At 32.2% G+C, this 17,275-nt stretch overlaps 1 protein-coding gene across 4 annotated transcripts in view; it reads right to left on the bottom strand.

Annotated features, from left to right (window-relative positions):
- The window catches only part of 5PtaseI (inositol polyphosphate-5-phosphatase A), a 130,959-nt gene that overhangs the window by 83,462 nt on the left and 30,222 nt on the right, over positions 1-17,275 (bottom strand). For all 4 annotated transcript variants that reach the window (XM_072523046.1, XM_072523047.1, XM_072523048.1 and 1 more), the window contains exons 2-3: positions 11,569-11,799; positions 4,885-5,052 (exon numbers count right to left, since the gene is read on the bottom strand). In XM_072523046.1, coding sequence (XP_072379147.1) covers positions 4,885-5,052; positions 11,569-11,799 — 399 coding nt within the window. The remainder of the gene's footprint in view (positions 1-4,884; positions 5,053-11,568; positions 11,800-17,275) is intronic.

Here is a 17,275-nt window from a genome sequence, read left to right on the forward strand (position 1 = left end):
TTGTCTCGTATGTTTTGTACAAAATTATGGAATTTGAAAGTAAGTGTTTTTTGTGATAAGAAGTATACACTTCAAAGTTAAATATGTCTCGTATCATATTATATTAAGATTAATTTTTAAAAGTCACTGCAACAGTATGAACGATACGCTACTGAAGCTAAGCCAGGAAGTCAATGAGCAATTTATCTCTCTCTATATTATGACAACGTTGATCAACTATTCCTTTCTACCGGTCCTAGAATGCGATGTTGTCATGTATGACTTTTACAAAGAATATTATCGTACTTTAGATGTTTCCTATATATAAGTATTGTATATAAATATAATATTATACATAAATATTGACGTTACTAAATACATTTTATTATATACCTTAACAAATACAAAACGATCATTAATATGATAATTTTGCTGCATGTCAATGATTAAATGATAAATTGCTAGAATATCTATCATTACAAACTGGCAACGATGTTGTTGGTTTATCGCATTCACAGTTCGGAGAATTTACTGCCTACAAATTTGATTCTCAAGTATAGTGTAATGTATAATTTTATGTTTATGCCATTCTCAACAGATTGTTGGATAGGTCAAAATTGACGAAGTAAGTCTAAAATGTTATATCACATAAAAACTTTTATCAACCATCAACTTCGAGTTTTTTTATCGAAGATAATTAATTTTCTTCAGTTAAAAAAACGTTTCTTGGCTTATTTCAGATGCCCCTGAAGATGCTCTAGGAAGCGAAAGTACTTGCGCAAGATTTAATTAATAAACTGTGCTCAATATTTGCCTTTCATTTGATCAAATTTCAGTTCTTTGCCTACATTCAGTCGAGATCTATATTTTGCTTTTAAAGCAGCCACCGCAGACAATCCGGCATCGCAAAGGTAGGATGTTGAAAATGGCAATAATATACGAAATGCCCTTGTTTTCAATGGAGAAAGGCATAATCCACTGCCGCCCAGAATTCAAAGAGTGGATTACTAAATTATATGAAGATTTCTTCTTCTGCAATTGAGATACCTTCGGGAGTAGTTCGAAATGGACCCCTAACTTAAATCGTAACTTACTACCCATTTGTCGTCAGCAAGAAAATAATTTTTAGAACTATGTAGATTTATAAAAAGAGTGGAAAAAATATAATATCGTAGCATTCTTAAAGAACATCCCAGAGGTACTTTTCAGTGCGTCATTAATTATGACGTCAAATAATGAACTAGGTGTGTCGAGAATTATTTCATGTAATGCCAGCATCGTACTTAGCCACAGGTCAAAAGCTTGTGGAATTACTAGTATTTTTATTGCATCTGAGTAGATTTGATTATTATAAAATATGTTAAGATATATTTTTTTTTGTAATGGGGGTAATCCCGTATATTAATAAAAATAAAAAGTAAATAATATTGTTTATTAAATTCATAAATATGGAAACATTTAAAATTGACGACAAAATGATTCATTTATTGAATTTTTGTATCTTCTTCTTCTCAAGGGGCTGTCTGCGCGTCGAAAGTTGGCAATCATCACAGCGATTTTTAATTTTAAGACCGCGGCTCTAAATAATTCGTTATTACATGAGTTACGTCTCCTTCCTATGGATTTTTTCTCCAGATTTTCCTTGCATAATCACCTGGAGTATTAGATATTTATCTCCTCTCATCACATGACCCATATATCCCACTTTTCTCCTCTTAATTGTTAGTACTTCTCTTTCCTTATGCATACGTCACATTATCTCAACGTTGGTTATTCCATCTACCCATGAGATCTCTAGTACTATTCGGTACATCCGCATCTCGAATGCCTTCAGTCTCCTCACGTCAATTTTCTTCAGTGTCCACGCTTCCATCCCGTATTATAATACGGATAGCATATAGCACCTCAGCAGTCGTATTTTTAACTTAAGGTTTAAGTTTCTACAGCAGAGAAGCCTCTGTATTCTTGTAAATGCACTTCTGGCCTGGTCGATTCTGATTCGTATTTCTTGAGAGCTGTCATTGTTTTCATTAATAGTTGTATATAGGTATTTGAATTCTCTTACTATTTCAATATTAGAATACTGTACATATATCTCACGAATGTCCTGAGTTGTTTTTGTTATTATCATATATTTCTTGCTCTGTTGAGTGATGGTCCATATTCTTCTTCGCTTACTGCGGTCACCTAATTAAGGAGTATCTGTAGGTCTTCATGTAATTCGGCTAAAAGAACTGTATCATCAGCGTATCTCAGGGTATTTATGATCATGTCATTAATTCTAATGCCTACATTTCGTTAATCCATTGCCTTACTTAATATGTCTTCCGAGTATATATTAAATAATACTGGTGAATGTATACACCCTTGTCGAACAACTCTTTGTACTTCTATTTCTACTGATGTTATGTCTTCTATTCTCACTACTGATTTTTGGCCATAGTATAAGTTACATAAAAAATATTTTATTAGGTAACTTATAAAAAATTAATTACATAAATAAAATATAATTCTAATCATAAAAACTATTTATTCACTAATGCGTAATAATAATAGTTTATTGAAAACAAAAGTAGAATTTGAATATCAGTGTAATAGAAAATTATAGAAAAATACTGCAAGTGGAGAGTTTCCTTAGCGATATATCCTTAGACGAATTCATGGTGAAATATTTCGACCATAACCTAGCAAAACATTAATTAGAGAAGAAATTTCTAACGCTTCAGCAACACGCTGAAATAAACAGTAAATAAAACAATTTTATTTTTAGGGTAATAAAATACTTAATTAATAATTAAATACTTCACGAACAGCAAAAATTGGTAATAATGTTTGTCCAGCTTCCTTTTCCAATTGAAAATATCTAAGTAATTTTAATATTAGTACTTGTTCTTTTTCCGTATATCTTCCGATCTTGGCCCTACACAAATACAAATAAACACCCAATACTATGTAGAAATACTGACCTGAACGACAGCCGTCACTTGCTGTTCAACACTTGGAAAGAATGGCCAGCATGGACGAAGTTTTACGACAACTGTCAGTAATAGGCGTATTTGATTGGCTAGAGAAAGCGCGCATCTAAATATCAACGAATCAAACGTAGGTTAGGAAAGAATCGCTTATGTATGTAAGCTTATTCTAACGCTGCAATATAGTTCTGTTCTGTAATCACGAAACTACCGCTTTTTCCGTCACACCCAACTTAGTGCATTAGAAAGAAATCGAAAAACTGTGACGCACTGAAAAGTACCTCTGGGATGTTCTTTACCTGCATTTTGATATTGCGATCACAAAATTTTTTTTTCAATATATTCATAGTTTATCGTGCAACTTCAACGCGGCATCTAATTTCTTTTGTTCGATCAGTAACATCTGTGATCCTTGCTCCACTACAAACAGTGTATCCCGAGTCCTCAGATCTTTTCTAAATCCCATTTGTGTATTGCTTGTCTTCGTCTATTTTCTTATGTAATGTTCATTGCACTCCTAGCTTTTCAACGATTAAAATACGTCGTATTTTATTATTATATCAAAAAGAAAGCTAGGGGGCGCCATAAAAAGTGTAATTGAAAATTAGGCCCTGAATATAATCAATTACATTCTTAGCTTTTCTAACCCTACTGGAGAGGTAAATTCTAGATTTTATTCTTTCCATTCTTATCATTATTATCAGTGGTATCACAGCTTGTTATTAGCCACAGCCTTCTTCAGAACAATCCTCCATTCACCCCTATTTCTGGCAACTCTTCACCATGCTCTCCAATAGATTTTAAATCGTCCCCCAAGTGGTCTTGATACCTAAGTATCGGTCTTCATCTTTACTCGTCTCATCGGCACCCTTCGGTCAAAAACTTCTCTGTTGCACCTTCCTCTCACCTGATTACATGCCCTATCCATCTAAGGCGTACTACCTTAATGACTTGTAATGAAGTCAGGTTCCCCGAAACTTCTATACTACTCAAAGTTGCAATGCCTGCGCCACAAACCTAGCTCTTTTATTCTTCCATGTATTCTTCTTACCATTTTTCGCTCCAAACGTTAAGCAGTTCTTGGTCCTTCTGTGTAGATGACCACGCTTTTATTCCATATATTGCTACTGATTTTATTACTGTTTTATAGACGGTCACTTTAATTTTTCTGTTCCATGACAAAGGCTAATATTTATATCACTACAAAATGTGTAATCATACAGCCAGCCTCGTCCACTACTATACATAATACCTTTTTTTTAAGCTTCAAACCATTAGTCGAATTTTCTTCAACTCATTTTTGAGGCGAAGCTTCTATACTGGTGTTATATTACTTTTTCCCTATGGTAAAATGCTGAGGCGAGCATTACGGAAGTAGCGCCACGACACGGCGTCACGAAAGTAGCGCCATGATATAGCGTATTTCGTAGCGTTACTTCCTCTACAGAAACGTCTTGGTAAAGTGCTGTAACAGTTGAAAGAGTCCTTTTACGAGACAAGGGGAAGTCCGTTATACAACATGTACCCTAAATTGAGGTGAGGTTGATCTCTCGGGGGGACATTGATCATTTTTCATTGCATCACATATATGTAGATACATCCGGCAACAATGTAAAATTGTTTCTGCGCGTGGCGATACCCATTTTCTTGAATCTCGGCTATGATCACTTCACGTTGTTGTTACTTTTCAATTGACATTGGAAAGAAATTCTGTTGCTTTACCATAATTTTTGGCCTATTTTTTTTTATTTGAGGTCGAAATTTATACTCCGGAAATCGTTTTCAAAAAAGATTATTCAAAAAATACTAAGATGTTATTGCAACCAAAAGGTTGTTTACCGGTTATATTGTTTCTGATTACTAAACAAATTCTGAGGATTCTCTTAGTAGAAGTTAACTGTAATCCACACTTATAATTATAAAAGTTACTTACCTCTGGAAAGAAATCCTGTGGAAACTTGGCCTTCTCTTTAGTAACTACAGTCTCGATATTGCCTGAATGTATTTCTTTACCTTGTACAGGCACAAACACACAATCTTTGAAATCCCATATTAAAATATTTTCCAAAGATTGGTGCACGAAGTATAAATTCCCCAGTGCCTGAAACAAATTAGTTATTGTATACAATGTCCACATGATAACGAGTAAACAACCTAGTGTGATAAATTAAAAAACCCAAGAAAGTGGAATAATAAACATCTTACGTTACAGATACTTATCCTTGTACAAAAAAATACAAATCACGAAGGGTAGCATAGAAATTTCTTGATCAAATCGTATTTTGATATAAAGTTGAATGCTCGAATAAATGAACTTTGATAAAATAAAGGCAGATATCGAGCACAGCTTTATTAATTAAATCTTGCCCAAGTACTTTCGTTCCCTAGAGTATCTTCAGAAGCATTTCGTCAATTTTGGGCTATCCAACAATCGCAGAATGTCATAAACATAAAATTAAACATAGAGTTAACAATAACACTACACTAGACAAGAGCAAACAGTTTAAAATTATTTAAAAAAGTCGAAGCTACATTCTGGTCGGCAACAGGAGAGAGAAACTCACCTGATTCTCTGGTCAGCAACAGGAGAGAGAATCAGGAGAGTTTCTCTCTCCTGTTGCCGACCAGAATGTAGCTTCGACTTTCTTAAATAATTTTAAACTGTTTGTCCTTGTCTAGTGTAGTGTTATGTTTAACTGTATGTTTAATTTTATGTTTATGACATTCTGCGATTGTTGGATAGCCTAAAATTGACGAAATGCCCCTGAAGATGCTCTAGTGAGCGAAAGTACTTGGGCAAGATTTAATTAATAAAACTGTGCTCGATATCTGCCTTTATTTTATCAAAAATCGTATTTTATTTAATCTATCTTTCTTTAGGAAAATGAAATTTTCTAGTAAAGTTTCATCATTATTTGTTGGTTTAATATCACTTGTATACGATTGTCTGTCTCATTCTTTGCTGCAGACTTTTTGGTAAATTATTTCACAATGCTAATCTATGGTTCTATCAATGCTAAACATGGTTCAGAACTGGCTGTTGCTGTAAGTTATTAACTCATAAGACCACTCGCTATTGGTTTAAATTTCGTACGACAAAATCATTGTTTACTTTTGAATTTTTAGTTTATTTATGTTACAGTTTTCTGTAGTATATTTTGTTTGTTTGTAACCCAGGAAAGCAAAAACCATATCCATCATCGCTGCATAACACTAATGCAATATCTAACACCCTAACAAAATTATTAAACCTAACCATAAGTTTGTTCAATTGAAACTCATCTTTGATCAGGTCAACCTTGGAAACAATTGTAATCATTAACTGACGTTCTGCAATGTTAGTTATGTTTGTAAACTTCACACTGATCAGTTCCTATCATTTGTATTTGAATGCGATTTTAAGTCATCATCGGTTGGCCCTACAGCCCTTCGTGAGCCCTGGTCTGCCTCAAAACATTATTCCATCCTTCCCTGTCGAGTGCCCGTTTTCTCCATCCCATTACTCCCACCTCCCTTAAATCATCATGCACATCGTCCAGATACCTGAGTTTGGGTTGCCGCTTCTTTTTTCCCCCGACCGGCTTATTTACATTTACATTTTATCTATAGTAAATTCCTATACTACTATAATTATCATAACTATATTAATAGTTTGTGAAAAAGGGTTAAAAATGTTTGACCGCCACATTTAAATATTTCTGCCGGTAGGTTATCTGCTCCGAGTGACTTGTTTCTGGCTAGAGACTGAATTGCTTTACTCATTTCTTCCAAAGTTTTTAAAGTTGGTATCTCAATTTCCTCCTGTTCCATTTTTATATCATCTCTACCTTCAGCTCTACTTTCTCCATTAAGTAGCGTACTAAAGTGTTCCTGCCACCTTTTCAGTAGTTCTACTCTGCCGTTCAAAAGAATTCCATTATGACCCTTGACTTGGTTCGATTGTGGGTTGAAAACTTTTCTTTTTGTGTTAACCTGTTTATAAAATTTTCTATGTTCGTGTTCTGCATTTAATTTTTCCATTTCTTCGAACTCTTTATTGATTTGTTGCCGCTTTTTCTGTTTGTGCTTTTGTTTTTCCTATCTTTTCTTTACTCGATATTCTTCAAAATTACTCCTAGTACTTCTGTTGATCTAGTTTTAGATACGCATCATTCTTCTCTTTGATTACTCTTTTGCGATTTTAAATATTGTGAATAAAAAATGGTGTTTGCTATAAACGATTCGTCCAAATATAATCAGTACGCGGTCATTCAATTTTTGTGCGCTAAAGATTTGCAACCATTGCAAATTCATACGCGAATGCAAGCAGTATATGGAAACGCATGTTTTACGTACCCCACTGTTAAGGAATGGTGTCGAAAATGTAAGAGTGAAAGAAACGACACGAATGATAGGCCGCGACCAGGTGCATTAAGTACTGCATCAACAGACATGAATGTGGCATGGCACACATATTGGGTTATCGCAAATTTTGCGCGCAATGGTTTCCTTTGCTTGCCTTTTGTAAGAGGGCCTAAAAAGCTTGCGAATGCGCTTATCTTTGCAACATTTCACGCAATACGGGCAAAACGGTAATGACTTTCTTTCGTCAATAATTGCTGGTAACGAATATTGATGTCATTAATTTGATCCATCTAGCTGATACAATGAAAACACGCAAATTTTCCGCGACCAAATAAGTTTAAAGTTCAATCTTCTGCAGGCAAAATGTTAGAAAAATGTTGCAAAAACCTAGAGTACATATCAACTCAAACCTGTATAATGAAACTTTTGTTACGATAAATAATGACGTGTCATATGACTCAAAACTGTAAACATATTTAATATCTTTTCTGTTCTAGTCATTTCGGCGAGACGTGTTTACCTGCCGGCAGAAACCTCTAGTCCCTTCGTCAAAAAACCAGTCTATGAGTCACCTTGTCGTCTAATCGGGTGGAAGGCCATCGACTCATCGCCAGATCCTTCTAGATAACGGCATTTTATATATATATATATATATATATATATATATATATATATATATATATATATATATATATAGGACATTTTATTTAGAAGGACCGTTAGTTAATTTTTGAAGACCGCGCCGCGCTTAAAATGTAACGCCCGTATTACAATAAATTGTATAATTGTTCGTGTAAATAAATTAGTAATAAAGACTTTAATAAATTTGTAAGTGTTATAAATAGAATCTTTAATAAATAAATGAAAACAATAAATTAGAAGACTTATAATAACGTAACACTTTGAACAAGCTTCATCAAGTAATAAGATGAACAAGTCCAGGGAAACGCTGGACTTACGTGATGACTAATGGTGTTATCCTTCTGCACGGCAATGCTCGGCCTCATGCTGCCAAAATAGTGAAAGAAAATCTACAACGAAAGAAATGGAGGTTTTTAGAGGATCCACCCTATAATCCCGATTTATCACCTTGCTATTTTCACACCTTTAATGTCACTGAAAAAGGCGTTAAAAGGTAATTGTTTTCAGTCGGACGAAGAAGTACAAAATGCCGTAAAAGATTTCTTCGAGAAATAGCTACAAGAATTCTTTAAGGAGAGTATACAGGTTGGTGAAAGAATCGGATATGTACCTTAATTGTAGTAATAATTATTTGTAGATATATTTGCGAATACATTTTTTTCTGGATCAAAGATGGGTTTCAATTGAACAAGCCTCGTATAAGACCATCCAACAACCATTGTGACCAGTTTACGTCCAGCTACCGAACTCTACTTCCTGCGGACCTGAGAGGGTAATAACAGAGGTATCTCACTATTATTGAACTACTATAAAAAATTCTCCACTGTATATACAAGAGTTTTATTTCATTTGATTTTATTGTTAATTATAATTATTTTTATTAGTATTTTGTTACTAATTAACTTTCACCAGTGCGACATCGAAGTAGTAAACAATTTTTGTATTTTGTTTAATATTACTCATATATTAAACAAAATACAAATATTCAAATTATTTAGTTTGTTTCAATTTAGTACTGTATCTTTTAGCGAAGATCGAATTTTCTCTGAGAACCTCTGAGCTAGCATTCACTTCATATTAATTGTAGATTACATACTATCTTTGCAACCTCGTATTAAATTTATAAGAAACGTGCAGACCATCCAATTTGATGTGTTACTTCAGTTACTGTGGCATTTTCCCTCTAAATTTTTCCCAAACCGCACCGATTTGTCAGAACTTTTTACAGTTGGAAAAAAATTACTCAAAAAACATTATGGTGTCGATGGGTGCTTCTACCCTTGGGGTGATTAGCACCCCACCTCCTAGGCTGAAATTTTGAAATTCAAAATAACGTCGGGAATTGATAGAGAATCGAATTATAAACAAAAAATGTCTTATAATTTTTTTCGCTAGATCAATACTTTTTAAGTATTCGCACTTGAAAAAGTATACTTTTAGCAAACAGGTTTTCCAATGATTTTTTTACGAATAACTCAAAAACAAAGAATTTTATTGAAACATGTGTAATGAACAAAAATAAAACTTTTTTATTTAACATATAACAAATATAGGAAAATGGAAATCTTTTCGATAAAAACTTATAGGATACTTTTTAAAGGGCCTGAAAAGACCTTCAAAATTAATTATGTTAAGTCATTTCGATAAAAGAAAGCGAATTGAACAAAGGAATGTATTATTGTTTGAAAAAAAAAAACGAGCAGTACATGTAACACTATTTTTATCAGAATTGAAATTAAACCTATATCTTCTATAAATCATTTTATTTTAGTGTTATTTATAAGCACGATATGTTTAGCCCGTTTAGAATGCGTATTTTTTGAAAAAATCATGTTTGTAATATAACTGTAAATTTTAATTGTTTTTGAAATTATCTAAAAATTTGCATTTTTTCAGAATAAAAGTTAAACGATAAAAGATGGTTAAGTGAAAAATGGTTATATACAAAAGTTGTCGTTTTTTCTTAACAAAAATTTTGATTTTTTTATTTTTGTTGTAGCTCGAAAAATAACAGAGATAATCATAACCAATTGAAGTTTTAGATAAAGCCTCTGACACACCTTTAATAAGCACTTTGGCCCCTTACCATTAAAAAAAAAAGGTTTTAAACTAGTTTAATGTACCTATAATAGTCTTATAGGTTTTGAAATTTATCTTTAAAAAAATGTTTGTTAATGGACACTGTAGCTTAAAAATTAACGGAATTATCCTATAAAAACCAATTGCATCTATCGGAAAAAAAAATTGGAGCACGTAAAAAAACTTGTGCTTTAAAGTATTAACTTATTATCCGTATATATGATTGTTTATTCAAGTATTTTCGAAATACCAGAAATATACTTAATTTTTGTATTTACACATTTATCAAAGGGGAGTTTGTTTCGTGAGCATAGAGGTAGTTTTTAAGGGTTAAAAATTTTATGAACAGGAAATGAATTTTTTTCTCGAATATAAATACAAGATTATAGCGTTTGAAATTATAACAATTTTTTTAAGGATTGAAAATAACCAACCAATCAAAAAATATTTTATTGACAAGAAAGAAATTTTTAAACATACTTAAATGTACATTTAAAATTTTTGAAGTTGTTAAAAACAAAATTGTTTGTACATTTTTTGACATATAGGGTTCTTTTTAAGGGTTGAAGTGTTGCAATTAACCAAAATTATTTTACATAAGCTGATAATTACATTGCGAATGACATAAATGCACTATAATAACGTTTAAACTTTTTTTACAATTATTTTTATTAAAAGGAATGGTTTTTTAAGATTGTTCAAGGGTTGAGAATGTACACAATATCAACTATTATATTAATTACTATTTAAATGGGAATAAGCCACAATTAAAGGTTAAAATACGTTTGTTGACGTTTCAATTTCCACTTCGGAAATCGTTCTCAAAATACAAACATTAGTAAATTAAACAAATTTTGTTTTTTGTTACTTAGTGAAAAATTCTTCTAATAATTTAATTTTATCTGACTCATCTATATTGACAATTCAGACATACCTTATACATTTTAAAGTAGACGACTTTAAAATGATATTGCCAATATTGTTGAGTTGCGTTCCTGGGACGACTTTACTTATAAGATAGTTCATTCGATTACATGAAATCAACTTTAACTTGAGAATATCTGTCATAAAAGATCATAACATGTAATTCGTCTTTAAAAAGACAAATACATGCCATGATGGCAGTAAAATTCTCCTGTTAGTGATTCCATAGTAAATTATGAGGGAAAAACCAGGAAAATAAAAAAAAACCATTTAAATAGTAATTAATTTAAAATGCCACAAGAAAATAGCTTCAGAACAATATCAACTATTATAATTTAAAATATTGCAATTGCATAATTTAACATGATTTAAATCCATAAAATGCTTTAATATTAATTTTTTCATTAAGGGGTGGTTTTCTCCCATTAAAAATAAAAAGCTGACCTAGTTATAAAAAATTTAGAAGTATTGACCTGTTTTCCTCCACAGTGACTCTACTACACTTCGGACAACAACAAGGGAAATATATATGTACATGTACACAATCGGATTGATTGCCAGAAATGCAAAGACTAAAAAACAAGGCTTATGCTATTTATATACATATTATACACATATATAAACTTACCGTAAAATTTTCTGCTGAGCTGTAATCTTCATCTAAAAATACCCTAATCTTATCGAATAAGCGTAATTCATTACTGGACATCAATAATTTCACGAAATGTTCAACTTGTTTCATACTAAGTTCATAGTTCTTTCCTCCTACCTCCTGGCAATGTAAACCTATGAATTTGGGATCTAACTTAGATACAGTTGATAAAAATTCTTCAGTCCATATTTTAAGCATTTCATTTGGCTGTAACAAGATAATATTTTGTTAGAGGAAAGGAATAAATTTAAAAATTCGCAGATATATAACTCCTTTTAATAAAGTTTACTTTATGCTTTAAGTACTTTTTAGCTACAAAACTTTAAGACAGCGAAATAACTCTAAATAATTGGCATTTGCACAAAAACATACATTATGTACACTATCCAATTTAACAACGAGCATAATTGAGGGCCCTAGAAGTAAAGGGGTATAAGTGACATTTTTGTAAATATTTAGAAAACTGCATCGCTGAACTCGAAATCTTTCATTCTATTTGGAGTTAAAAAGATCTAAGTGATAAGTCTAACAGGTGTTGATTTCTAGCGGAAAGTTACTTAGCCCCCAAGCCAACTTTGAGTATGACTTAAAGAAAAGAGATACAAGTGCACTTGTATTCCCGCTCCACTGTGTCAGACTGTTAGTTGAGTTTGTTATCATTTTGGATGGGTAGTGGTATAGCTCATAAGTAAGACTTGCTGCTGTTGTAAGCTTATGTAAGCTGCTGTTGTAAGCTAATGTAAGCTGCTGCATTTTACCTTATTATAAACTACAGTGTTTTTAAAAAGAATTCGTTTTGTTTCTTTGTGGAATACGGAGCCAGTGATAGAGGATTTACTTGCTAACGCGTTTCCACCACCAAAACAGACTGGCAAAAAATGGATTCTAAGGCCAGATACGTGAAAAAAAAAACAGGGATAAAATAGCAAGAAATTCAGGTGAAGATTACATGAACAAAAAACACAATACTCATGAAGCTAAAAAGTTAAGAGAACTTGAAAATCATCATTGTCGGAATAAATGTACCAATATTATTTCACAAGAACAAAGACTTTCAATTTTTAAAGAGTATTGAGCATTGTGCACTGGAATCTCCAAACAGCTTTTCTATAAAAAGAAAATAACTAAATGCTCTTAGCAACAAAGAGGTGGCATGGGTTTACAATCTGGGAGGTTTTAGAGTATATAAACAGTTTATACTCAAAACTTTTGATGTCTCCAACACAAGTTTACAAAATTTATTTGAAAGCAAAAAAAGTTTCCCCCGGTGTGTCATGAATAGACAAAAGAGGAAAGAAATCACCCCCGAACAAAATTTCTGAAAGGGCAATTGAAATAATAAAAGAGCATATTAATAAGTTTCTTAGGTACACAAGCCGTTATGCTATGAATAAGACTCCGAATAGGAGGTATCGGAAGATACTCCTCAGGAGTGTACTTTGAAAATAATGTAAGTTGATTGTTCAAAAAGGGAATGGTTCAATGACGAGTGTAATAAGGCCATACAGAAAAGAAATAAAGAACACAAGAAATATATGGAAATAAGAACCAGAGAAAGATGGGCAAGTTACCAAGATGCAAGACGGAGGGCCGATAAAATATGCCGAACAGAGAAAAGAAAATACGAAAACGGCAATATACAGAAAATGGAAGAAAATCTTCAAAGCAACAATATAAGACAGGCGTACAGATATCTACGCAATTTACGAGAAGGATACAAACCCCGAACAAATCTATGCAGAAATCAAAAAGGGCAAATAACCAGTGATCCAAAAGAAATAAAATCAGTCTGGAAAACCTATTTCCAAACTCTTTTAGGGACACAACAAAATGAAGAGCATATGGACATGCATCACAATGAGGGAGACACCGAAAATATAGAACCCCCAAAGATGGAAGAGGTAAAACAGGCAATACGAGCACAAAAGAACAATAAGGCTCCAGGTATTGACAACGTCCCCCCTGAGCTATATAAATTAGGTGGCGATCATCTAGTAGGATTATGCTCATGAGCTCAGCCAAACATGTATCATTTTCATTTGTTTTTGAAATGAATACTTCTTATCGTACGGTATCTCTGTAATGCGGTATACAGTAATATAATAATATACATACATATACACTTAAATTTTAAAGAACTTAAATGTATGGTGCTATTATAAAAAATATTAACAATTCAGTAATGAGCAAACATAAAATTTCATTAACCCAGATAAAGTAATAACCTCTATGAAAAGTATTCACTTCTGACGGCACTCCCCAAGTGCCACGCGCCGTCAATAACGATTCATAACGAAATATCCAGTAGGTACAGGTGACCGATCGTTTAGTTTTTATCGAGTTATACCTCAACCCGAACAAGAACCTCAATCTGAAGAAGAATGTGAAACGTTTTTTTACGGTAAAAATCGCTTTAGATGGTCTAAGAAACCTATACATCCTATAACAATTCGCTCTTTAAATCATAATTATGTGTAAAACGTACTGGACTAAAAAATGTTCCGAGAACTGACTTTTCCAATCCTGAAGAAGTTTGGAATATTTTATTTGATTACGAAATTCTTATAGTTATTTTAGAATGGATAAATATACTTATTTCCAGATAAAGAGAAAAATTTTGTAATATAATGTTCTAGTGATCTTTGTAATATGGATAAAATAGAACTCAAAGCTTTTATTGGTTTATTTTTGTTGACTTCAATTTTTAAATCAAATCATGAACAAATTAGATCAATATTTGATAGGCTCAGACGGGGTATATTTCGACAAATACAAACAAATTTGCGTTACTTAAAAAATAACAAAGTTTGTAACGTTATAAATGTCACATGTTTATTATTTGTCCTTAAATAATTATTTCAATTTCTTTTGATTTTATTCTTTTGCTAACTTTCTGTTTTGTTTTACTATTTTTATTCTAAAAATAGTTCGCGGTCAACTTTTCTATGAATTAAATATTTCTGGAAAATATTCTTGGAAATAGGAATGCATGATGGTCGTAGGATGGTAAGGCACCGCCGTGGAGAGCCACGAAATATCGGGTTTGCTGTTGAGAGGCTTGTACACAGGACAGTTGGAGTAAGTTCTAGTCACTGCAAAAACAAGAATACCAAACCAAGGATCAGTTTTGATGCCCGATATAACAAAATCATAAATCAAAAATGACTCAAAGAAAATGAAAAACAATAGTGCTTCAGGTGAGAAAAAATAGGGGCAGAAGCAATAAATAAGAGTACAAAAACTAATAGAACAAATTTTAACGATTTTTTAACTTAATAGTTACAAGAATGAAAAGACAACTGGAGACTTATCAAGCTAGAAAACAGGCAGGATTCCCAAAATCGTTACGGAACCTTCTACAAGGAATGACAGCCCTAATAGAGAAAACAGTGGATGTCAACAGAACTCTCCTACTAGTATTCATTGATTTTCATAAAGCTTTTTACAGCTCAATTAAGGAAAGTAGTCAACGGCTTAAAAAATGCAGGTTAGATTTATAGATATATAAAATATTGTAACAAACCATACCGTCTATGACAGTGACGTCTATGGGATATGCGGCGATGGAATAGCCATCTGCGTTATGCGACTTTAGTGGTTGGCATTAATTTACATATGCGATCCAAGAAGTGTTTATTATCTGATACACAAACTTAGATAAAATATAGATGGTATTAGTGAGTTAGTATTAAGATTGAAAAGAGGTAAAAAGAAATAAATTAGACTTACTCACAATCAGTTTAATTTTACTACCCAAAACGACCGGTTTCGCTTTCTAAAATTTGCAAAGCATCATCAGGTCAGTGGTACAAAGTAAATTAAATGCTGAAATTATAAAAAGCCCATATTAGGCTGCTGTCTTAAGGATATAGATCAAAAAAGTTATAGATCAAAAAAGATTTTAGTAATTATGACAATATTACATGTCTGTGTTTATTAATATGCATAAAATTGCTTTAGCAGACAAAGTAACAACCCACAAATTGGTAGGAGAAAAAAATCTGTTGAATTGTAATAAATTAGAAATAAACAAAATACTACTTACATTCCGGTACAAGAGTTTTTATATAGTGATTGGTGATACATAGTTCAAACTATCCCGTATTACTGATAATGAGTGATCTTCTACAAATGTTGTAACATTTAAATTCTGCTAGGCAGAGAATGCATTAAATGCATTTATTCAAAGGTTGATAATTACAAGTCAAAGAAATTGCACACCCACAAACTAGTACAAGTACTTTCATTGTCATATAACTGTCCTCTTTCTTTATAAAAATTTTCTAAATTTGAATAATTTAAATAATATAAAACATCACATTTTCTTTCAACAAACAATAAAATATACCTTACTCCTATATCATCTGTTAACATCCCTCCCCTCAAGAAACTTCCTCCTAAGTTGTCAGACAGTTACAACATTGACCGAAGATCACTCATTATCAGTAATACGGGATAGTTTGAAATATGTATCACCAATCACTATATAAAAACTCTTGTACCGGAATATAAGTAGTATTTTGTTTATTTCTAATTTATTACAATTCAACAGATTTTTTTCTCCTACCAATTTGTGGGTTGTTACTTTGTCTGCTAAAGCAATTTTATGCATATTAATAAACACAGACATGTAATATTGTCATAATTACTAAAATCTTTTTTGATCTATAACTTTTTTGATCTATATCCTTAAGACAGCACCCTAATATGGGCTTTTTATAATTTCAGCATTTAATTTACTTTGTACCACTGACCTGATGATGCTTTGCAAATTTTAGAAAGCGAAACCGGTCGTCTTGGGTACTAAAATTAAATTGATTGTGAGTAAGTCTAATTTATTTCTTTTTACCTCTTTTTAAAATGGACTCACACAAGCAACACATTCATGATTTTAAGATTGAGTTGAGTTTTAACCTTCAAAAAGAAACCCACATATTTAACCATTTTTATAAATTTCTTGAAAACCCCTAAAATCCCCTAAGAAAAAGTAAGTTCATCCTGTATATTTGGCGACCAACTTGTGGCATAGATATAAATTTGTCACTACACTTGTAACAGGAAATTGTAAATAGATAAATCAACGTTTTAGTGTGTTTTAAGAGTTAATTAACGACAAAATTCGCCGGTTAAGTAACACGTATTGGTAAAAAGTGCTACGCTCTTTCAGACTCTTTGGCTGGTGTAATATTTTAAAATCATTTTCTGCTTCGCTTTTAATTACTGGACAGAAATTTTGTGATTCGGTAATTAGTTATATGCGGACGCTAGTGCTTCGATATTTAATTACGGGACGTATCGGTTACAAAAAAGAACAAAGTGTTTCGGAAATTAAATTCGACTTTGTGGTGTATTTTATTTAAACAATAAAGTAGCTTCAGTCTAATTACTGGACTACATACTCTTAATAGATACTAATTTGCAAAGTGGTAATCTTTTGAAATGGCCTTCGGGTTTTGATGGTAAAAAGGACACCGACGTAAATGCTTTTATTAGTACAGTAGAAATTTTTAAAGATTGCACTGTTAGTGGCGGATGAAAACATTTTTTGAGTAATCGCAATGCTTTTTGATGATTTTTATGCTAAATGGTATCAAGATGTTAACGACACTATATCTCCATGAGTAACACGACCTTGTTAAGCTGTTAAGAATTACGTTTGGTCCGAAATAACCGAGATATCGTG

Source organism: Diabrotica undecimpunctata, chromosome 2, assembly GCF_040954645.1.
Source record: "Diabrotica undecimpunctata isolate CICGRU chromosome 2, icDiaUnde3, whole genome shotgun sequence".
NCBI classification, from domain to species: domain Eukaryota; kingdom Metazoa; phylum Arthropoda; class Insecta; order Coleoptera; family Chrysomelidae; genus Diabrotica; species Diabrotica undecimpunctata.